General features: G+C 34.6%; 4 protein-coding genes across 4 annotated transcripts; 2 read left to right on the top strand and 2 right to left on the bottom strand.

Moving 5' to 3' along the window:
- Window positions 1-5,372: 5,372 nt before the first annotated feature.
- Window positions 5,373-7,232, bottom strand: LOC106304313 (calcium uniporter protein 1, mitochondrial-like). The gene is made up of 2 exons (XM_013740722.1): window positions 6,560-7,232; window positions 5,373-6,113 (listed from the first exon to the last, which is right to left on the bottom strand). The coding sequence occupies exons 1-2, from the start codon at window positions 7,208-7,210 to the stop codon at window positions 5,652-5,654; spliced, it is 1,113 nt and encodes a 370-aa protein (XP_013596176.1). The 5' UTR covers window positions 7,211-7,232; the 3' UTR covers window positions 5,373-5,651.
- Window positions 7,233-10,056: 2,824 nt separating this feature from the next.
- On the top strand, window positions 10,057-11,382 carry LOC106303762 (NEDD8-conjugating enzyme Ubc12-like). The gene is made up of 6 exons (XM_013740079.1): window positions 10,057-10,198; window positions 10,279-10,431; window positions 10,521-10,629; window positions 10,710-10,788; window positions 10,866-10,982; window positions 11,046-11,382. The coding sequence occupies exons 2-6, from the start codon at window positions 10,314-10,316 to the stop codon at window positions 11,181-11,183; spliced, it is 561 nt and encodes a 186-aa protein (XP_013595533.1). The 5' UTR covers window positions 10,057-10,198; window positions 10,279-10,313; the 3' UTR covers window positions 11,184-11,382.
- A 1,752-nt stretch (window positions 11,383-13,134) lies between these two features.
- On the top strand, window positions 13,135-14,796 carry LOC106301297 (BES1/BZR1 homolog protein 2-like). Its single transcript, XM_013737662.1, has 2 exons — window positions 13,135-13,470; window positions 13,855-14,796. Exons 1-2 carry the CDS (start codon window positions 13,231-13,233, stop codon window positions 14,530-14,532), a joined length of 918 nt encoding a protein of 305 aa, XP_013593116.1. The 5' UTR covers window positions 13,135-13,230; the 3' UTR covers window positions 14,533-14,796.
- A 679-nt stretch (window positions 14,797-15,475) lies between these two features.
- On the bottom strand, window positions 15,476-17,334 carry LOC106301402 (probable NAD(P)H dehydrogenase (quinone) FQR1-like 2). Its single transcript, XM_013737790.1, has 2 exons — window positions 16,671-17,334; window positions 15,476-15,952 (listed from the first exon to the last, which is right to left on the bottom strand). Exons 1-2 carry the CDS (start codon window positions 17,237-17,239, stop codon window positions 15,724-15,726), a joined length of 798 nt encoding a protein of 265 aa, XP_013593244.1. The 5' UTR covers window positions 17,240-17,334; the 3' UTR covers window positions 15,476-15,723.
- Window positions 17,335-24,161: the final 6,827 nt, after the last annotated feature.

The following is a 24,161-nucleotide window of genomic DNA, read 5'->3' as shown; positions in this document are numbered from 1 at the left end:
TATCAAATCGATTTATTTTATTTATGGTTTATAGTTATTTGAAGAACAAAGTAAAGCAGAAAGCTACGCTAGCTTCCAAGGGAGAACCCACACTGGCGAAGACGACGGTTCATAACTTCTTGTAAACCAAATTCCATCATCTTTGCCAATCCATACACGTATCTGATCATGTCGCGGATAATTTGAATGATATGCTTCAAGATCATAATAATACGTATGATTATCATGTCTATAACTAATATTACAATCCCATCGTGTATGAAATGGCCATGGATAGTCAGTGAAATCAACGACAAACGAAGTTCCATCATCACTGGCAACTAAACGAGAAGTTTCTGATCTCCCCCAGTTACTTTTACACTTGACCAACAAAACTTGACCATGATCGAACCAATTTCTAATTACTATTCTGTTGCAAATTTTGTTGCAAGCTTCGTTTAACCCAAAACACATAGCACTAATAAACACAAACACTATCAAATGCTTCATGTTGTGGATCTGAGATATTTTTTGGAATGATAAAGATGCAAACATGTTTGAGTATTTATAGCGTTTGTATGGAAAACATTATTTATTTTTAACATCTTTGTAAAAAATTAGTGACGCATATATCTATAGCTAAATCTTGAATACAAAATGAACTAGTCAAACATGGGAATTTAGTTTCTATAAGTATAGCTGACTATTACAATCAATCCAGATAAGTACATTCTGTATTACGAAGAATGATAATATCATTACAAAAAAACAGGAACTTTAATTCGGACAATTTAAAGCATTAACTTAACTTAAATAACTACTTCAAACATCAACTTAATTTGACCAAACCAAATTAAAGACGACGTTATCTCAGGTAACATATTGATTAGACGGAGTTAATCACCGTCGCTAATCTTTGTTAAGTTAAAACGACATCGTTTTGACTTTCTTTTAAAAATTATATTTATAAGGTAACGAACCCGTGACCAAAACTACACTCGTCGTAAACCTGAACCACTAGACCAATTACAATTTTGCTAAATTAAATAAATACTAATAGATAATATTAGTAAACCTCCAAATCATCTTCTCCCATCCTAAATCTCTAAGTCAAGCAGCTGAAATATATGAACCCCACTGTCTGAGAGACCCACATCAAACATATTGGATTCTTGAGGATGAGCCGCAATCACCAGTGGATGGACGTTCGAGTTGCTGCGGACACATAACGGAGAATCAAGATTTACTCTGTTTTTTCTTAACAAAAAAATCAAGATTGCTCTGTTTTCATTCATTCATTCACATTTGTACTCACCTGATAAAAGGAGGCAGATACGTAAAGGGATTAACTTAGGGATTTATGTTGGAAGAAGATGAATTGGAAGTGTAATAATAATATCTATTAGTATTTATTTATGTAAACAAAATTGTAAGTAGTCTAGTGGTTCGGGTTGATAGTGAGTGTAGCTTTGGTCACGTGTTCGATTCCTTTCAAAAAAATTTTTAAAAAAATTCAAAACAATGTCATTTGGATTTAACAGATATTTAGACGTTGATTAACTCCATATAATCAATCTGTTACCCGAGTTAACGCCGTATTTAATATGGTTTAGTCAAATCAAGTTGATGTTTAAAATGGCTATTCAAACTAAGTTGGTGTTTTAAATGGTCCAACGAAAAATTCATTTTTTCAACCAAATTTTGGTGATTTAAATGACAATTTTCCCGTAGAACAATTGGATGGATGAACACGTGTCGACTACTGAATGAAGAAACTGAACCACCGCTGCTTGCTCCGTGAGTCCACTCCGGTCATCTTCTCCGGCGTGAGAATCAGCTTCACGTATCACTGTAAGTTGTCTTTTGCTGCATCCCCGATTGAGGTGAAAAAATCCTCCTTAAAGTCCATCAGATTATTGAAGTCCTGGGATTAACGGCAAAACAGAGATCATGATATTCATCTGGACGTTCATATATGACCTCTGATTCTACTCAACATGAATTAGATCATAGCCATATAAATCTCCATCTTTCCAATTCTCCGTCATTTAGAGAAACTTTGTCCAAACATAAGGAAACAAAGACTTTACACTATGAAAAGAAAAAATGAAACATTAGCTGATGAAACAAAAGAAGAGTCTCAACAAAACCGAAATATGACAATTTAAAGAACAATGTAGAAGTTGCCTAAAAGGACGACTGGTTGCAAGCGTTACAGTAGAGAAACAAGGAAGATGAGAAAAAGGTTGAGATGGGTCTACCTTGTCAATATAGTGTAAAATGTAATGAGCTACAAAGTATAATATTAGCAAAAAAAACAAACGCAATTAAGTTTTTGTTGAATTTTTTTTGTTAAGTGCCACGTGTCCAAAAACACTATCTCCTCCATGTGGCGGCCTGTGAAGAAAGGTAACTCTCTTTTATTGTAGTAGACTAAGTGCGTCATTGACTCATTTTTTGTTTTATATAAAATTTTGAAGTGATGCTATGTTTTTCTTTGGTCTTTGATTTCCCGAGATTTGTATTGTAACGTGTTCGAAGTTGTGTAAGTGAGTATTTTTGTAATGTGTTTTGGTGTTAATCATTTTTGTTGTTTTAGTAGAGCGGTATATTTGGTAGTATTTTTATTTCGTTGTTGTAGCAGAACGATATATTTGGTAGTGTTTTTATTTTCGTTGTTTGTTTTGAAATAATAGGTCATTATTCCAAATTTTGTAGTTATTTCTATTTTGTTAAAATTTCTGTTTGTTGTGTATAAATAGTCATATAAGTTACTAAAAAAACTGAACTGTCGTGAAATTTGCAAATCTACACATTTTTAGGTCTAAACGGGCTGAAAGTGTAGTAAGAAAATCAAAACAGTCACTCTCTATTTCCCAGAGGAGTCTGAAACCATAGAAACCCTACATCTCCATTGAAGAGGAAGATTCGGCATCTAAAAAGCTCTTTGGGTCACTTTTGGAATTTTCTAAAAATATTTTCTAAAACATATAATATCAAAACCAAAAAAAAATAATCAATTACCATAAATAACAGAACTCACTATTAGAGAGAAATTTCTCCCACCCCACCTAACGGATGTTCATCTTTTATAGGGGGAGGAGACTTGCTCTTTTTGTTTTTTGTTGTAAATTTTGATCTTAACCTAGTAGCTTTCATGTAAATTTTGATCTTAACCTAGCTATTCCCAAGAACATTTTGTTTTCTGAGCTTATCTAATTTGTGACAAAAAATGGGTGAGAAACAGAAGAATTTCAGAAGAAAAAAGAGAAGATTAAGAGGGATGTATTCAATATAACATTTGAGGTGATTTGATTTTTAATGGAGTTTTAGATGATTTTAATAATTTGCAGAGATTTAGGTGATTTTTGTTAAACCACTCTAGAATATAACCTAAAACCATGGGATTTGAGTTTTAATTTTTTTATCTAAGAAACTCCACCTCAAACACTTAAAGTCACCTTAAAGCTTTAAAACTCCACAACTTAAAATATATTTAATAACAGTGGAATTTAGAGTACTCTACGAAATGTTAAGTTCAATAACACTGGATTTCAAATGAGTTATTAAAATTCATGTTTGAATAACAGTTAATTTGTCATTTTAATACAAATCACCTAAAACTCTCGGTTGAACACATCCCTCTAAGATATTTTGTTATTTGATAATTTGATAAAGTTTTGGATACAAATATTCTCGATACTTATAGCATAAAAAGTTATAAGTTAGTAATAAACCTAAGCCCATAACCACTCTGAAGCAATGATCGTGACAGCCAAATTACTAGCTTATCATTATTTCCTCCTTGAAGAACCTTGTCCTCAAGGTTATTATAATTTTATCTCCACCTCTGCAATCCGCTTCCTCTTTTCCAGGACCGGGTGAGTAGGGGGACAAGCGGTGCAACCACTCCGGGGCCAAGTCCGTGTCCTCCGTGTATCAATAGTTAAGAAGTTTAATTTTTTATATAAATCTATATTTTTATATTAAAAGTCATAAATATAATAAATAAATTTGAAAATAGGTCAAAAATATTTGATATGTATATAGTTTAAATATATTTTAAACATTATCTAAATATAAATCTTAAAAGATAAAAAAAAATTGTTCTCAAATCCATAACAATGTTAAGCCAGCCCTACTCTTTCTTGGTTTGGTGTAGCGTGTATTCGTGTTCTCAAAAGACATAGTCCTCAAAAGACTTAAATAACTCTAACCTTATTATGGTTCCAACTGCAATGATAAACATTTTGGCTCGAGCCTCCTTTGAATCTCTAGGCAGTGATAAACATTCGATAACTCCTGAATCACAAAGTTCAACTGCAATGAGTTCAGAAGTGACAATACATCGGATACTTTGCTCCTTCCTATATATATTTCTTTCCATTGTATCAATTCTATCCCCTCAGCCTAACAACTAAAGAGTGTTTCCATTCCCTTAACCACGCTTGACCTCTTTTCCTTGAATTGTTGCTCTAGAGGCCTAAGAGAGTGAGGAAGGTAAAGCCCTCACTCTTACTACTGACTCAACACCATAATCACTACACTCTTCAGTCTCCACTGTCTCTTGAATAACAATCTGCCCCAGATTCTGAAGCCGATCTGCAGCAGTAAGACTCGTATGACCTCCTGACGTAGACGTGGTCAGAGCCGTGCTCACCTTATCAATTTTGGGGTATTGGCCCCAGGCCCCCTCTCACATTAGTACATTTTAAGGTCTCTATATTCATAAATCATATAATTAATATATGATAATATGTTAAAACTATAATTATCTCTTAATACTTTTCAATAATATGACTATTTTGTGAATATTAATTTTATTGTATATTTTTTATTTTGAATGTCGAAAATATTTTTCTGCATATAATTTGAGTTTGTATATACAATTTTCAGTTGTAACTAAAACATAATTTTTGCCATTAATTTTCATAAGATTAATTTTTCTTAAAAATAATTTTAAAATATAAAATAAGAAAACAATTTATTTTCTGGTTCGTATTAAAAAAAATTAATACTCATAATTGATAGAAAATAAATTATTTTTGCACTAGACCCCTAATAGCTTTCGCACGGCACTGGACGTGGTGATACCCAAATGAAGTTTAATGTTAATTAGCCACCACAACTGCAGCATAAGTTTTGTCCTTTAAATTTTATTTGTGTCTTTCGACTGTGTTTACCAATACCTACAACGGACTTGGACGGTGAGCTTACAAGTTACAACAACAACTACGGTGAGCTTCTATCAATCATTTAAGCAAAGTCCGACGAAATAAGATTAGGCAACGTTATACATGTTGCTATACTAAACTTATACAAACGTGACGATATGATACATTAGCATTATTGAGATTGTCTGGATACAATAATTACAATCAATAATTTTCTCCAATTAAAAAATTAAGAACTTCACACTTTAGAAATCGAAGTTCATATGCATGGATATTTTGTTAGAAAAAAAACTATGATAATAGTTACGATATTTTTATTACGTATACATCATATTAGATATTTTATCTACTCTTCCAAATGTTAACATAAGCCGCACCTATCCGAATACTTTGTTTTCTTTCTTTTCTTTCACAGTTTTTGGGTTGTTAATAGAATATCTTTCTCGGGTTAGGACAATGAGACATCACGGTATGTAACAATATGCCCTTCATCAAAGATTAATTCTGTCTAGTTCCAAGAATCTTGGAAACACAAGCTGAAGAAGGCTTTGGATTAAACAGCTTCTTCAGCTCATCATACCTCCCAGCATCAAAATCTTGAGCCTCCATCAGTTTCCTCTGTTTATCCCCAAACCTGCTTTGGTAAAACCCTTCAAAGGAAGGCTCTTTTGAGGTCCTGAGGAAAAAAGAGTAACCGGCCATGAAGTATATAGCTGTGACATAGAGACAGATTGGCTCCATAACGTCCCATGTGAGTTCCCAGAAGGGTAGCCTCATGAACAATGCGGTCTGGAGGATCATGTAACCAAGACCAGCCTGAAGCTCTCTCCTCACCAAGGAATGTGATTTCTGGTCAATGACCTTCTTTATGGCTTCAAGCTCTTTTAGCTCCTTTCTTCTTGGGCCGTTTGGGTTACGGATCTGTGGTAAGGGAAGCAGGCCCTCAATGGATTTGGTTACCTGATTGATCACACACAATACAAAAACATAGTATAAACTTTTAGTTATAACAACAAATTCACCACCTCTCTAAGCTTTAACCGGACATGATTTTTTTTTTGTCAAACATGTTTGGACATGATTAGCATTTAAAACACACAAGACAGCTTATGATCAATGATATTATTGACTAATTTGTCAATCATCCAAATCATGGGCGCCTAAACAAATCGTCGGTCGTAAACAAAACAAAATTTATTTGACCGAAAAAAGAAAAAAGAAACAAAACAAAATTTATAAGACAGTTTTTTAAAAAATTGGTGTAGGCGCCTATATGCCTGCCTAAACATATTTTTCTATAAAATACCTAATTACCTTACCACCCAGCAATTTCTTAAACATTGATCTAATTAATGATTATTTGAAATTGGCCAAACTAAATAGAAAGAAGAACAAGAACAAGTTACCTGATCAGGTCTCAAGCAAACATAATCTCCCAGAACGATGACGTTTCCTGAATCATCAAGCATCTTCCCTATCCAACTTCCATGAGCAGGATCCGAACAAGAATCATTGCAGACGCTGACGAAATCAGAGTAAGGGATCCAGCTTTGCCCTGTCTCCATCAGCTTCGTTTTCACGACTTCAATCTGCGCAGCTCTAAGCAACTTCTTGGCGTCTTGCACGGTAAGCCCCAAAGCCACCGTCTCCTCCGCAGCTGCAGGTTTCGTCGGAGGTGAAAGTCCGTCTAATCGAATCCGGCCCTTGTTCACATCCATCTCTCGAAGCTTATCAATCAAACTCTCCCCAACAGGCTTCTTCAGAGTCGTATCCATCCAGTTCACGGTGATGTTCTGCAAAAACCTCCGTGACACCGACACATCTCCAGGCTTCGGATCAACCGTGGCTTCTCCTGGATCGTTGGGAACCCTGGTCCGCACGGCTAACGAAGACGACGAGATTCGACAGTTCATGAGACCTTGCGACGACATCTTAGAGATGTTGAACAAACGCTGCGACAAAAGCTTCCCCATAGCCATTGCCAAAATCAAAACAAAATAATCAAAAACGAAATCCACAAAGAAAAACCAAAGAGAAAGAGTGAATTCAATATACATTGAAAAATAATAGCTGGAGCAAGATAGCTTTATATAGGGTTCATAACCAAAGTCCTGATCTGTTACAATCTAGTTTACTTTTTGTCTTAAAACAAAATTAACTAAGTGGGACCTGCACACGTCAGCCGATATATGTATATCAGAACAATTCAATACAATATACTACGTTGCATTTTCCTGAATAATTCTTGAGATATTGGATGGCTGACAACCGTTGGTGATAGCTTGCGGTGACTCCGCAGCCGTCGGATTAACATTTTGGTTTGTAAATATTATCTTTCTTCGACTATAATGGAAACAACAGATTTTAAAGCTAAAAACGTGTCGCCACATATTTTCTGTTTTATCCTTTTTACATATAGGAAGTGAATGGTTATGTTAAAGGAGATGATTTGTTGATTTGTTACTCAATTTGTTTATGGTTTTAACTCAGTTATAGTTTGTAAGGAAAGGTGTCACCATTTTCTGACTTTATCTTTTACATATAGATGATAATGTTAGAAAGGATGGTTTTTATGTGTATGTATATTTGGAAATCCGGTAATATTGAAAGTTGACGTGTTGCGACATTTTCCATTTAGTCTTTGCCTTATTGGTGAAAGATTTTGTATTATTTGGTTTATTTTGGTGATACAGTATTAGTCTTATCTTTCAAATAATAATAATAATAATAATAATAACAATAAAAATAATTATATAAGTTTTTTTTATAACTGGTTAGGAAAAAGAGTATCACCAGATAAGATATGTTAACTAAACAAAGAGATGATTATTTGAAAAATGTAGTTTATAGTTATACTCTGACAACTATTACAGAAATTACAAAGATAATGGAAATCCAAATAACTATTCATTTACAAAAATATTTATTAGTCTCTTTAAAATTAATATAGTTGATATAAATTCAAGTCACTTTGTAAGAAATTAAATGATAAATTTATTTTAGTAGCACTTCATTTTCTTTTTCAACCCAATTCTATATAAAGTTATAAAACAATGCTGGAAAATCATGCAAGTGACAATTTGTTTCGTTGCGCAAGTGGCCAGTTTCGTGTTGCAAGATTTATACATTTAATACGATCTATTGCACGTGTTCTTTTTATAGTCACAAAATATTATGGGATGCAATTTTGTTTATAAGCACTACAAATATATGCACCTCAATATATTAAACCAACTACAATAATTCTTATTAATGTAGTATAGCTCTGGGTATAAGATCATCTTAGTTAGAATCTTCACCATTATATCAAGGAAATGGTCCATCCGTGGCCCACCTCCCATTGAAGAATAGTCTAGACCTCTCCATAGAACTGAAATACCTCCAGGTTAATCAGAGAAAAAGTAATAATAATAATATCAAGAATTTTTTTTTAAATAGACATCCATTTTCTTTCCAGAGTTTCACACAATCTCAGAAATCAGGAATGTACCAAAATTTGTAGATATTCCTTTTCGACGCATGATCATATGATACACCACAACATCAACCAACGAAATCAGATTCTGTAATTTTACTTTTTGTTTGTAATTTTAAGGGTAGTATATTTTTGATAATGTCATATTTTTTTTTTTTTTTTTTTTTTTTTTTTTTTTTTTTTTTTTTTGTAGACTAGGATGGGTTCGGGCCTTCGGCCTTAATCCCACCCCAGGCCCGGGGCCGGCCGGCGCTGATACCGATAACATGGCGTAAAGCACCCCTCCCCATGGGAATCGAACTAGGGGTGCAATGGAACCTACTCCAAGCACTAAACCACTAGCCCAACGCACCTTGGGTGATAATGTCATATTCTTACTAGAGAATATATGCACATGGAGCATACTTACAAAATATGTATAAAAGGGCTCAAAATATCAAATTTAGATAAAAACGTGAAAGATACTATTGAGAAAGTGAGAATAAAAAATCCTAAATCTTCACGCTGCATGTACCAACACCACAAGACACGGGGATTCCAAAAAGAATGGACGCCATTAACCATTGATTATACACCACACCATAATTTAATCTATACCACTAGTAATAAATAAAACAACATGGGGAGAGTTGTGTACGGACTTTGGTACGGTCAGCTGCAAAGGATAGGAAATCCATCTATCGATCGGACATTTAAAGATTCGGGTCGAATAGAATGTGATTCCAATAGCTACATACATCGCTTTTAAGAACCCAATATTTTGATTGGGAGTTTGATCTGTGAACAAATATGCGGGCTTGGTCCATTTTCAAAAAAATTGAACTGTTTAATAACATATTCGTTGTCTCGGTCAAATTGCTTAACAGGCTTTGTTCAGTTAATGTTACTGATCTTAAACTCTGTATCCTCAACTCTGCTCCGTTTGTTGACCTTACCAGCTTCGCGACTTAAAACGGCACCGTGTTGTAGTACCTTCACGACTTCGCGACTTATACAGCAGTGTGTCTTTTTCAGAATGATGGATTAAAATATTAAAACTCAACAAGGCAACAATGAAAAAAAATGCTTTAACAATTTTAAATTTTTTTGAAGAAAAACATTAATTCTAAATATAGCGAACTAAGAAAAAAACTTTAGAGAAAAAAAAGTCTTTGCGAAAATCAATAATGAAACAAATCAATAATGAAAATCAACATTTGTGCTGATCTTTGACACGAAATAGTTTTAAGTGCCGCATGATGATACATGCATACGGGGTCAAATCCGCTTCTGGACTGAGTTATGAGTCTTGCGACATTTGAATTGGCTTTGCAAATAATTAACAGTTAGAGCGCGCGCAAATCACTTAATGGGCCGTAATAAACTTTATGGGCCTAATGGACCTATCTGTCTAATCAATAAAAGACAGCGTCCGTCGACAAAAAAGCTAAAAAGATTCAACATTCTTCGTCGTCTAGCTTCCGAGGACGAGAATCCGGTGGGTGAGAGAGAGAGATAGAGTCGGCGACCTTTGATCCACTCCTACCTAATCTCTTCCGATCATCGTTTTACGTATCGAATTTATCAACTTGTAAGCCATCTGATAGCTTTCCCACCTTGTTTTTGATCAAACATCACACTAAGAATCAGTTGATCTTTAATTTGTGACAGCTGTTGTGTAAGAGTTTCTCTTTTAAGAAGAAGCAATGATTGGGTTGTTTAAAGTAAAGGAGAAGCAAAGAGAACAAGCTCAGAACGCTAGTAGAGGAGGAGGAGGAGCTTCTGTCAAGAAGCAATCTGCTGGTGAACTTCGTCTTCACAAAGGTCTTTTATATTCCCTTTTTAATCTTTCTTTCCTTCTTTCTTATGCTCTCTTCCTAATGTTAGTTTTTTTTTTTTTTGGATTGGTGTAGATATCTCAGAGTTGAACCTTCCGAGCTCTTGCACGATATCTTTCCCTAATGGCAAAGATGATTTGATGAACTTTGAAGTCTCCATTAAACCTGATGATGGTTACTACCAGTTAAGTCTGAAGCTTTTATTCTTCTCACACTTGTAATGGTTCGGAAACTCATTTGTTTATTTCTTGTGAATTAATACAGTAACGGTACGTTTGCTTTCACGTTCCATGTGTCTCCTGTGTATCCTCATGAAGCTCCTAAAGTTAAATGCAAAACCAAGGTTGGATTATGAATATTGACTTCTACTTGGTATGTGACTTGTTTATTTATGTAACGATGTTTGTGTTCTGTTTTTAGGTTTATCATCCCAATATCGATTTGGAAGGAAACGTTTGCCTCAACATCTTGCGTGAAGACTGGAAACCTGTTCTTAACATTAACACTGTTATCTATGGACTCTTCCATCTTTTCACGGTAAAACAAAATAATTAGCCTAATAGATTCTCTTAAACTGATACTTTTGTGTAATTCACACAGGAACCAAACTCTGAAGATCCCTTGAACCATGACGCTGCACAGGTCTTAAGGGATAACCCGAAGCTCTTTGAGACCAATGTGCGGAGAGCCATGACCGGTGGATATGTTGGTCAAACCTTTTTCCCTCGCTGTATTTAACAAAAAGCTCTGGTTGGTCTTCTTCAAGGAAAAAAAGATAGAACCTGAAACCACTTTATCCTCCATTGTATTTCGCTTATTCTCAAAGGACCCTTGTTTGTTTGCTTGCTTTTGTAAAATTACATTCTCCCTTTCCCTTAGAGACTGAAAGGAAATGAAAACTCAAAATTGTGGATTTAGTTTGTTCGGTTTCAGTTTATAAGTGTCTGGTAATGAACGACTAAAAACTCTCAAGATCATTTCAGACCAAACAGAACAGCCATCGTCGACATTTCAGATCATTTCAGACCAAACAGAACAGTACTGAGAAATGAGAATAGTTTGGTTGGTTTGGGTCCTTTGGGACTCAATGGACGCCGCACGGTTAATTAGATTAGATTAATCAGCTTAATCAAAGTAGATTAAATGTACGTGACCACGCCGTACAAGTCGATGTTAATATTTCCCACGTGAGTGATCTGATCCAAAGTCACTGACAGACTGGATATTTTTGTATCACCAATTATATTGTATTTTTCTTTTCAATTTCGTGTTTTTTTGGGTTTGTGAATATAAAGTATAGAACGTGGTTTAAATAATAAACAAAAAATAATGCAAATAATAAAACAAAACAAAACAAAAAAAAATAACGCGAATAGTTTCATTGATTGGTAAGTAGTTTACAAGTAATATTTTTCAATATTTTAAAATCAGTTGAAATTGTGAAAAATTAATCGGTGAGTACATAAATAAAAGGTTGTGTTTAATTATCCTAAAATTAGTTGGCTGGGGCTGTGTAATAATAGCATGAATCCAGCTGGGGATTCTGCTTCCTGTCTTTGCTCACGCCTAACTGGAACCGCACGTGGTCCGACCACCATGATCCAAATGGTGTCATTTCTTTATGCTTAAAATGTTTTTAGTTCTCTTGATTACGTAGATATATTTGAATGACATCAAACTATTTCCCTAGTGTATCTTGATGATTATTATCACAGATATATATCCTACATCGGAAATTCTAAGGGACATTAAGTAATATATAAAGGGTTAGGACAAATCCACTAATCACCAATTGATTTTAAGTTGGAAGCCCATAATAAAACTCGAATCTAACATGGTATCAAAGCCCAGATCCTAAATACCCTAAACTCCTAATTAAAATTAAAATTAACCTTCGTGATTAACCTTTTCAACCGGGTATAAATGTTGTGTTAAACTCGCTCGACCGAGTATAAATGTCCTAAAGTTCCGAGATTTCTGGCCGATAAGAGCCATCATCTCGAGGATGGAGTATTAGGGATATATATCCACATCGGGAATTCTAAGGGACATTAAGTAATATATAAAGGGTTATGACCAATCCACTGATCATCAATTGGTTTTAAGTTGGAAATCCATAATAAAACCCGAATCTAACAATTATAGAACTTGATAAACATCAAATAATTAAAGTAAATTGTTTGGATTTTTATGGAGCTGAATATCACTGCTTTGAGTTATTTAGATGCTACAAATGGAAAATATAATTTTAGATTTATGCATATACATGAACTAGAAAATAATACTATATATTTCAATTATTCGATTAGACAACTCGAATAGATCACATACATTTATTTGTAAAAAGAAATTTATGTGGAACTCTTGTGAGTTGTATCGATGCGTTGCAAACTCATGATATGACATTATGCAATCATGTCGTCATATTTTTAAAATATGAAAAAGAGATGCAAATCTATTTTCAATTATGTTTACAATGCTTTCTGTGCCGAAAAAAAAGTTTCTGTAAAAACCATTAAATCGCAAAAGAAAAAAAAAAGATACCAATTCATTGAATAGTGAAGGGGAAACAACGAGGGGACCACAGCTCGTGCGTTACATTAATCTGACGCGTGTAAGATGACTTCCAAAGCGGACAAGCGGATCGCACGTGCGGAGACAAACAAGTTTATATTCAGACACGATGAAGAAAAGGCTCAAGTCACCGTAATAAAGAAACGCTCTCTCCCTCGTGCGCCAGACTGACAAAGGCAGAAAGAGATTCAGAGAGATCAGAGCTTTTTCAATGGCGGCAGGAGGAGGAGGAGGAGGATCATCGTCTGGACGAACTCCAACGTGGAAGGAGAGGGAGAACAATAAGAGGAGAGAGAGGAGAAGAAGAGCCATCACGGCAAAGATTTACTCTGGTCTCAGGGGACAAGGTAACTACAAGCTTCCTAAGCACTGCGATAACAACGAGGTTCTTAAAGCTCTTTGTCTCGAAGCTGGTTGGATCGTCGAAGACGACGGTACCACTTATCGCAAGGTACTGATCTTTCTTCTAATAATTAATTAACCTAAAATACTTTTAGATGAGAAGAAGAATCTCAAAATGATTCATTACCGATCTAACTTCAAATCTTAGTAACTTAGTCTTGCCTTCGTTGTAATTACATCTTGGTGATGCCAAGAAACAGCTAGTTTGAATAACTGCTTCAATATTAAAGAAATCGATAAACCGTAACTAGACATGTTACATGTTACACGAGATTATTGGTTAGGCGGACGCTAAAAATTAGTCAAAAAATTATTTCGCTTAGGTCTGAGATATGCATATGCGGACATCTAAGTACTGTCTAGACCGATTTTTAGAATACTGATCTGTTTTGCTTTTTGACATATGGTGACGGATTCTTGAATTGTGTGACAGGGGTCTAAGCCACCAGCTTCAGACATGTTAGGAACATTCAGCACGAACTCTTCAATCCAACCAAGTCCACAATCATCTGCTTTCCCAAGCCCCGCACCTTCTTACCATGGAAGTCCTGTCTCATCTTCCTTCCCAAGCCCATCTCGTTACGACGGTAACCCTTCCTCGTACCTTCTACTCCCTTTCCTACACAACATCGCTTCTTCCATTCCAGCAAACCTTCCTCCTCTTAGAATATCAAACAGTGCTCCTGTAACTCCGCCTCTGTCCTCTCCTACTTCTCGTGGTTCAAAGAGGAAACTCATGACGCAACAGTTACCGAGACATCCGCTTCTTTTCGCTATCTCAGCTCCATCTAGCCCTACACGCCGTGCTGGTCACCAGACACCTCCTACTATACCAGAGTGTGACGAGTCAGAGGAGAGTTCGTTTGAGGACTCAGGAAGGTGGATTAATTTTCAGTCTACGGCTCCTAGCTCACCAACGTTTAATCTTGTGAAGCAAACATCTATGGTTATTGACATGAAGAGATCAGACTGGGGGATGTCAGGAATGAATATTAAAGGTTCAGAGTTTGAGTTTGAGAATGGAACTGTTAAGGCATGGGAAGGCGAAATGATTCATGAAGTTGCCGTAGAAGATCTTGAGCTCACTCTCGGCGTCACTAAAACTCGATGAATATCAGTTTGAATATTGGTGGTGTGATCAGTGTCTTTGTGATCATAATTAACCTATGCAAATCTTTGGCACTGTACAGGAGCTGGCATGGCCTAGGAAGGTCAAAACAAGGGTCGAGCCTTTTAGATACCGTTACCATTCTACATTTATACTTTAAATGTTTTCTTTTGTGATGATAATGTTATTGGAGATGTAATGTATGTTTGGTCGTCACAGGATAATGAATGGGTTTTTGATAATATAAGCTGTTTGAGGATATGATAATATTCAGATTTTTTTTTTCTTTTATTTAGCTATTGTTATTAGTTTAGAGTTTATTGTGGACCTTGTGGTGTGTGTTAAGTTCGGTGCAAAGAAGTATATTGAATGAAAGGAAACCTCCACGAACGGACAGGAGAGGATAATGGACCCCTACTACCATGTGCTTTATATCTTTTTCTTTTTGCTGGGACCTAAAGCAACTACTTCTCTTCACCAATTTGCACTTGTTTTCTTTCTTTTATAATAAGTTATCGCGTGTTGTAAATTAAATACCATATGTCGTAACTCTCACGATACAGGACAATATTTTCATTGCCCATTTGATGAGGCAACTGTAACACGACCTACTTCGGGTCCACGTGAGACTGAGTTGCTTCTTATTTTTTTTCCCTTCTTTTTTTTTCTTGTTGCTTTGGTGGTGAGTTACGATCGAAACATTGTTCATCGTCATGTGACACGTTAATGACCAGTCATTTTTATTTAAACCAATTTTGGTGGTCAGGAAGATATAGACAAGGTTCAAGAACTGATAATCAGAAACATGAGCCTTTTATTTTGTGGATTTCTAATCGGAAACTAATTAAGGAAAAGAATCTGTGTAATGTCTTGCAATAATTTTCGTTTAACAGTGAGAGAAGTGAAGAAACTAATGCTGGGAATGATTCGGATTCAAAAGCTCAAATAAAAGAACACACAATAAACCTTTTTTATTTTTGACAGGAATTCACATTTGTGGAGGAGAACAATCAAAGAGAGAATTGTAATAAAAATAAGAAGCATGTACACACGGCCATTGACGTAAGAACCTTATGATAGGTTCAATGTTCTTCCGAGAATGGCAAAACTCAAAAACACTCAGAAAAAAATGGATAGAATTAAATAAAACAAGAAAATAAAGAAGCCACCAAAGTTGTTTTTTTGTAATTCTTCTCAAGGTTGTGCAAGTCTCTTGACAATTGCAGCCATGTAGTTTCCTTGATGTTCAGCAAGAGCCAACTCTGTCTCCGTAGCTTCTCTTGAGCCATCACCAGCGAACACACCAGCTCCATAAGGTGACCCTCCACGGATGGAGTCCATCTTGAACATTCCTGCTCCAAAAGTATAGCCTATGGGGACGAATAGCATCCCGTGATGCACCAGCTGTGTTATTGCTGTCCATCTGCAAAACAAACACATCATATGTTTCAGAGATTGACACTAAAAATAGCAGAATAAAGGACCATCTAATTGTACACTTGTTAAGATCTGACAAAAGCCATGTGATGTTAAGACCTCACATAGTTTTTCTTTAGCTCTTAAGATCCCACATTGTTATGCTTCTCTATATTACCTTGTTAGCTTATCAGTACAAGACGAAATTGCAAAGATATTTTGTGTAAAGGAACCAAACTATCACAGAAGCCTAGTTACAAAAAGAAGAAGAAGAAGGGAATAGATTCCATAGAATCTGAAACTAAATCAGATGAAGAGAAGAGATTCCACACTATGAGTAAAAATAATGAAAAAAAACATTGAAGAATCTATTGCAAGATATGCAATTTACAGGAGGCAAATGTCTAGAAATTTAGCAACTATGGTGCTGACAAATTTGGATCAATTCTTATAAAGTTCATTTTACAGAATCAAATCTAATAAAAGTTTTCATTTTTACAGTCCTATCCTATCAACATAGACTATATAAATTCAATTGTCCTGAACACAACAAACTTTTCAGGTAAAACATAAAGTTCATGTCTTTAAGTACTTAAGACATTTATTTCAGACAATGCCTCAATCAAAAGACAAAACTTTGATGACAAGAACTAAACACTTGTACTCCAAAGTCAACTACTTTACTTTCAGACATAAAAGGAAACAACAGAGTTAGCTTTGCTTACGCAGTAGTCTCTTGTCCACCTCCCTGAGTCCCCGTACTCACGAAGAACCCAGCCGGCTTCCCGGCGAGCGTCTGCTCCTTCCACAGCTGTCCCGTCGAGTCAAAGAACGCCTTCATCTGCGCCGCCATACACCCGTACCTCGTCGGAAACCCGAACAGAAACCCATCAGCCTCCGCCAACTCCGCCGCCGTGATCTCCGGGATCTCCGTATCCTTCGCCGGCGCCTTCATCTGCTCGACGACCTCCGCGGAAAGCGTCTCCGGTACTCTGTACAGCCTCGCCTCCACTCCCTCCACGCCGTCCGCTCCCTTCTTCATCCTCCTCGCCAGGCTCTCCACGTGTCCGTACATCGAGTAGAACACGACGAAGATCTTGAGCGGCGGACCGATCGTCCTCGCCGTGATCGATGGGGTCGTTGTTCCGGCGGTGTTCGTCGTCTGATCGTCCTCGATTGGGATCGGAGCATTGGCGGCGCCGTCGTCGTCGATTCCATCGCCGGCGGTGGTGGTGGTGGCGAGAGAGGACGGCTTCTTCTTCTTGCTGGGAACGCATCCGCCTCCTTTCCCCATCGTGAAAATCTCCCCCAAGCTTCCGTCAACGATAAAATCTATTTAATTTTTAAAATAAAAATAAAAACAAAACTAATCAAACACTCTAAATAGTGATCGCAATTAAAAGATGGGGTTAAGTGAAGATTTAACAGACGCACAGAATCAAAGTCAGGTCCACGGTATGCCTTACGGGTCAATATTTACAATTGGGCTTTATATTTATCAGCCCGTTTATGATATATATCCGAAGCTTAGGTAATGAGTATGACCGGTTATTGGGCTTTATATTTATTGTCCAGTTTGTGATTTACAATATTAGCATGGGTTAAATTCATATTGAGTTTATATATTTTCCTTTTTTACCACAAATTTCATTAACTCAATGCCAAGACGCTTAAACGACTACAACAGGATATATATAAGATGAACAATAACATGAAAACAATAGAACTTAGGATAAAAGTGTTAAAAGAAGAGAATAGATCGAAGTAGAAAAATTCACAGACAATTTTCATTTAAATCCTTGAAACCATAGTTCGAAAAAGTTTTAAATAGTTTAAAAATACATTAAAATATATTGGAAAAAAATAAGAGAACCGGACTGGGACTAGCGAACTCGACAAACTAAAGAGATCAGCTCTACAACTGTCTATGTTACCGTTTGTCAGTGGCAACAGAATTGATATTTTGTAAATAATAAGTAAAATCAATACTATGGTAACAATTATTGTTGTTGATGCCTTATAATAATCATGGAGCTAAATTGAAAGTATAACTATATAAATTTCTAGGATAGAACAAGTAGGTAAGTAGTATGGTATCCCACTTCTGTTGCATTTTTCATAAAGACTTCATCTATTTTCGATTTGTATTAGTTTGAATTGTTTCTCTTTAATCTTTAATCCGAACTGAAAAAGCATGAAAACTACATTATTAATAAATTCCATGTAGCGTCCAGCTTTATTATATGTATGTGTAAAATTAAAATTTTGGAATGAACTATTTTCTATAATTTTAAAATAATTGTAATATTAACTAATAAAAGTATATGTAAATTTTTTTAAATGTATCTATAAATTTTTTTTTTATCTTTTAGAAATAGAAAGAGTATATTATAATTATAGCTACAGTATTGCAACTATAATTGTTACTAGATCTCGACCTGCGCAACCGCGCGAGTTTTTGTTTTCATTTATTTTTATATAAATATTTTGTTTTCAATTCTAAATTGGTATATATTATAATATATATGTGTTTATCAATTTTTAATTTTTTCATGGAATAGATTGTTTCAAATTTTCAAATATATTTGTATCTTCTTCTATATATATATATATATATTCAGATTATTAAAATTGTAATTATATATATAAAGATTAGTAAAATATTATTTTATTGTCATATTCAAAGATATTGTAACATTTCAAAAATTTAGAAAGTTTTTAAAAAATTAAACTTTTCACTTTATAGATTTATATTATCGAGTAAATAATTAAACATTTAGTTTTTGTTTAATTTTTAAAATAAACTATATAGTTTAAAATTTGTTTTCATTGGTTTAAGGTAGTAAAGATTAATCATTGTTAGATAATATGATTTTTGTTATTTAAAAAAAAATCTTTATAGTTTTAAAAGTTAACATCGACAAATATTTAAATATTTAACATAACGAAGTATAGTATTACAACATTAAATTATATCTATTTAATTTATACTATCTATAAATCCAATGGATCATCTATTGTTTAAATCCAATTATTGATAGCCCAATAAAAGTTTCTGGTATGACCAAAATTTAAATGATAAGATTAGAGATTAAATATAACATGATTTTCTAGGAAAATGTCCATTAGGTCTATTTTTAAAAAAATTACACATGAATCAAAGTTGTGACTTCTGTTTTAATATATAAGATTATGACTGCTTTCTTAGTGGCTAATCCAGTAATCCTAATGTCTTTTGACGTATTTGAAAGCGTACTATTTAACTAACGTAATCAAATTAACCTAATATCATCCTACCTACTATCTCAAAAAGGAGTTGCATGAAATTATCAATCGTAGTGGTACATTTTGTAAATAGAAAGAAATAAAGTTGTTAATGAGGAGAATAGTTAATACACCCTGAAAGTCAAATTTCAGCTATTGGTTAAAGTAATTCCATATCAAACTCTACTTGGTCGACGCTAAAGATACATTCAAAATGTTGAATTGATTAAACGTTTGTCTTTAACTGTTTATGGTAGCTATTAAAAGCTAGATCTTACCTGATTGGTTATGCTAGCCAATAAACTACTATTAGTGTTTTGATAGGCTTAATTAGTTTATTAACACCATGCTTCATGTCGTGCCATGTATTACCTTGGACCACCACGAAAATCCTACAAGATAACATTTAAAGCTGCAATAGCGAATATAGAAAGAATACTGTAAGTTCATAACAATAAATTAAGACTGATTATGAGAATATTTTTTATAAAATAATACGTTAAAAACCAAGGGCATGGTTAACCCCGGTTTCTTAGCCGGAATTCTTAACTTATGATTTGACATTTTTTTTTTATTTTTTTTACACTTTTCAGCTAATAGATGGTTTTTTTTTTCCAACAATTTCATTTCATATCCAACTCAAAACAGAGTACTTGAAATACAAAGTCTGGGTACAACACCTTTTGCAAAAGCAACATCTAAACATAACGATGTGCATAGATTATAAACACATGATAACGGAGTGAAGAGAGGAACAAGGTTTTTGAAGCTCAAGAAACCTCTAATCTCATTCAAGTGCAACCCTAAGCGTTGGGCAGAGAAGGGGACGATTGAGTCTAGAAGAATCTGAAGTCTTGAGAGTCCAATTGATATTGCTGGTTGAAAGGCTTTGTGAATCATCACCGCTTTGACGACGTGTCCAGAGCCTACACATACTCTACTCAATAAGCGATGGAGGACACGGGCTTCCATCCACATTCCATTCGCCGAACAAATCTGAAAGTAACCAATTGGGAAAGACCCAACTACAATCTCAAAGGCGACCAAACACCTCTTTGAAGAGACTGAGAGCTGTGAGGAGAACCACCATAGCCTAGACACGCTTGAGATAAGTGAAACCATGGCCACAGAGACAGCAGTCCAAATAAAATCCTCACACTGAGGTAACAAAGTAGTATCACAACGAGTAACTTCCTCATACTGAGGTAAAAAGAGCTTCAACCTGAAACTCAAAGAGAGTGTAACATCCTCAAAATGAGGCACATAACTAATCCAAGATAGCAAAACCTCTTCATTCCGAAGTAAAATGGGGTTCCTACTGAGATAAGTAAGATCTAGCGAGAGCTTGAAGCAAGAGAAGATAGGCCTCGACTGAGAACTACATAAAACAATAGAGAGCTCCACTTCAAAATGTTGCATTGAGGTATTAAGAGCTGCAAACAGAGAGAAAATCACCACCAATATTTCAATCTTCCAAGCCCAGTCCTCGAGACTTTGAAGAGATGAGTACTGAAGGGAAGTCAGCTTGCACTCAGCTATTGATACCAATAATCTTGCAACAGATAAGGAAACCACACACGACTCTTGATGATAAATCGTTGATGCCCTTAAGGCTGACTTTAACAAAACATGTTCCACACAAGAGGTAATAATTATCGGCTTTGAAACGGGATAATGTCGAAAGGAAGAGTAACTCAGGCCAGAGCTGAGAGCTCCGGAGGAAGAAATTCCAGCCAGCAAAAGATGCAGCAGAGCAGGCTGAGTGGATAGCACATCGACATCTGAGCAGAGAGGCAGCAGAACCGGTGGAGGGTCTGGAGGATTTATCGGAAACACCACGACGAGATCCGGATCTGGTGGTTCAGGCGGCAGGGGAGGAGAACCAAATGAGACAGTTGCAGAGGAATCCATTGGAGGAGAAGAGGGAGAGCTTCGAGATGGTGAGCGAAACGTCATCAGCAGCGGAAGAGAGGCTCGTGATTAGGACAGGAGGAGCTGCACCAGAAAGATACCTTCATTCTGGCGGAGATGCAAGATGTGCGGCTATCTTATAAGATATATAACTATAATAGACGGTACTTATATCTCTTATTTAAGAGACGGTTTTTAATTTTTTTTTAGTTATAATTTAAGAAAATAGAAGAATCGTCTTCTATCCAAAGCTAAAAACTTCAGTTAAAAGACTAGAATTACCCACGAATCTAGGACCAAACCCGAGAGCAATCTAGAAAATGTATCCTCTTTTAGCTGTCATTACTCATTAGGGACGTCGGTGGAGATAATAGACATGCCACGTTTCATAAAGCTATTTATGGAAATTTATACTCTTAAATTAAGGAGCTATTGACAAGATTTGTTTAGTTGCTAACCATGTGCGTAAAGCTCTAATAGTGATTTTGGATGGAGGGAGAAACAGAGAGACAGGTTGGACCTCGAAAGAGGCAAAATAAATTAGCAAAGAACCGTGGAGTATATTTTTGTGGGAAGTATAAATCAATTTTTACTCCACGTGAGTGTTTTCTGGACCGTCCACGTTGTGTTTTGTGATTGAAGTTGATCATTAAGATAGGGTGTGATTAGTGTCTATCGGTCTGATTGGTTCAAACGCAGCGGTTACGGTTGCGGGAGTTTACGAATGCGAGTGGTTGCGGTTTCTAACGGTTTTAAGAGATTTGTACGACTGGTTCTGCGGTTAGAAATTGGTGCGTTTGCGGGATACTTATGACTGGTTAACTACCAAATACATCAACAGTTAAATAATAAATTAACAATATTTACATTTTATATAATTATAAAAAATATCAAAAATCATAATATTATAATAAATATGAAAATTATATTTAGAAAGTTATAGTTTTAATTTTTAATATTATAGAAAATATTTTTATTTTAAAATTTTATAATATTAATTAAAATATAATAGATATATTTTAGTATTTTATAATTCCAATTTTAAATTTTTATTGAATATTTTTATTTTTGTATTTATATAGTTTTTGAAAAAAAAAAAAATTATCCTCCCATAACCGTCCGCAATCCGCAAACGCTAGCTGGAACCAGCATTTGATTTTAAGAGGTTCGGAGCGATTTGAAGCGATTTGTATGATTGTTTCGAAACGCTGTCAACCGCTAGCAACCGCAAAAACTGCGTTTGCGGGTGGTAGCGGGAAAACTAGTGAGGCCTTAATCGAGTAATTGAGAATCTTTAATTGCTATTTTAAAGAACCAAAGATTTAGTCTTAGCTGTTTACCGATTATTTATGCTTATAATTCACTACGGAAAGATCTAAGGGTATCTATTGGATTTTTAAACAAACAAATTTCAACAATCAACTACTTCTTCAATTACATACTGGTTATTAGAAAACAGGAAATGAAAATAATATTTGTGAAAAATTAGCAGTTAGCACCAAATCGTTAAATTATTAGGTTTAACGAAATTTAAGCTAACACCGTAGTTTTTTTTTAGTATAAGACTATAATATTAAAAACACAGATGATAGTTGTGTAAGAGCGACGTGCGAGACGGAGAGGCTTGTGTCCCAATTGTTTTTTGGTCGAAGAAAATAACAAATCTGTGCATGCTTTATTATAGCTTTTAGGAGTATGGTTAACCCAAGGTTTTTAACGCAATTTCTTTAGATAAATGAATTAAAAATAATGAGAAAATAAGAAAGAAAAATGAAAACGTTTCTTAAATAACAACTTTAAGATACGTAAGTTACAAAAAAAAAAAAAAAAAATGTTCCTAACACAATTCATATACGTGACATTCAGTTATTGATTTTTTTTTTTACAGAAAAATAAAAAACAAATAAATTATTATAATATTAATATTTTTCTTATTTTAGTATTTTTAGCGGTTCTACGAGTTGAACATGCTGTAAAGTCCATAGCTTCTACTTTATAATTAAACTGTGAAAATATTATTTACTTGCAAAACATGTATTAGGTCAATTCTTATTCTTATTCAAGAGTAACGCAACCAAACACGTGAGAGAGCAAACTCAGTCTTACTATGTGCTAATACAAGTTCTGAACTTTTTTTTGAAAAATACAAGTTCTAAACTTCATGCGTATCTTGTTCAATATATATCGTAGGTAGCTTCAGAAGACACTAAAGAACTCTAACTCGAGTGTGATCTAGTAGAGCTATAATTCTACGCTGATTTATATTTTGAGCCAACACAAGACTTATACGTATACTGTTTTTGAAAAGACATTTCTACGTATTTCAAATCAGTGAAGGAATATATATAAATATTAAGCCTTTTTTTCAAAAAAAATAAAAAAAATAAATAAATATAATATATATATATATATATTTGAAAGTATTTGCATGTGCGCCTTATATTAAAGAACTAAATAAGGCATCGTAGTTTTCATTTCGTGCTCAAATTAAGCCGTAACTGAGGGAGAATATTTAATAAACAAACATTGTTCTAGAAATGTTCCCCAAAGAAAGTTACTTTGAGACAAAAAAAACGTGTTGGCATAAACACAACCAATCATATAATTTAACTAAAAGGGTATTAAGTATATTTTAAGATACGACTTTCCAATTAAAGTAACATATTGGATGGGAGAGCATACAAACACGATATTATTCCTGTTACTCGTAATCCATTGGATAAACTTTCATTGTTATTATATTATAGACTACCTAACTTCTATGTTGTGTCTATATATAGCTTTAGGACCCTAATTAGTAATGCATTTGATTATACCTATGTATGTGTACATAACATAAGATATCAATTTCTTTCCGTGGGTCTAAGAATTTGTAGCTTTATATAGTAACTAGTATTAGGGAAAAATAATTGTCAAATTAAACATGAAAAACATTACATTAGTTACCTTTTTTTTTGAGAAAAAGCTTTAGTTACCATTGTTTACCACTTAAATGAATACAGAAATACACACTTTTAATAGTTGACAACTGCTTTTGTGGA

This window comes from Brassica oleracea, chromosome C7 (genome assembly GCF_000695525.1).
Source record: "Brassica oleracea var. oleracea cultivar TO1000 chromosome C7, BOL, whole genome shotgun sequence".
Classification (NCBI taxonomy): Eukaryota; Viridiplantae; Streptophyta; class Magnoliopsida; order Brassicales; family Brassicaceae; genus Brassica; species Brassica oleracea.
This window is presented reverse-complemented; position numbering and strand designations above follow the sequence as displayed.

Bases quoted from the DNA above. Each gene is read 5' to 3' on its own strand.
- LOC106304313 (XM_013740722.1), bottom strand. From the start codon at position 7,210: ATGTATATTGAATTCACTCTTTCTCTTTGGTTTTTCTTTGTGGATTTC. The intron at 6,114-6,559 runs GTAACTTGTTCT...GTGATCAATCAG, and splicing joins TTTGCTTGAGACCTGATCAG to GTAACCAAATCCATTGAGGG.
- LOC106303762 (XM_013740079.1), top strand. From the start codon at position 10,314: ATGATTGGGTTGTTTAAAGTAAAGGAGAAGCAAAGAGAACAAGCTCAG. The intron at 10,432-10,520 runs GTCTTTTATATT...GGATTGGTGTAG, and splicing joins TGAACTTCGTCTTCACAAAG to ATATCTCAGAGTTGAACCTT. The intron at 10,983-11,045 runs GTAAAACAAAAT...TAATTCACACAG, and splicing joins GACTCTTCCATCTTTTCACG to GAACCAAACTCTGAAGATCC.
- LOC106301297 (XM_013737662.1), top strand. From the start codon at position 13,231: ATGGCGGCAGGAGGAGGAGGAGGAGGATCATCGTCTGGACGAACTCCA. The intron at 13,471-13,854 runs GTACTGATCTTT...ATTGTGTGACAG, and splicing joins ACGGTACCACTTATCGCAAG to GGGTCTAAGCCACCAGCTTC.
- LOC106301402 (XM_013737790.1), bottom strand. From the start codon at position 17,239: ATGGGGAAAGGAGGCGGATGCGTTCCCAGCAAGAAGAAGAAGCCGTCC. The intron at 15,953-16,670 runs GTAAGCAAAGCT...TTTGTTTTGCAG, and splicing joins GGTGGACAAGAGACTACTGC to ATGGACAGCAATAACACAGC.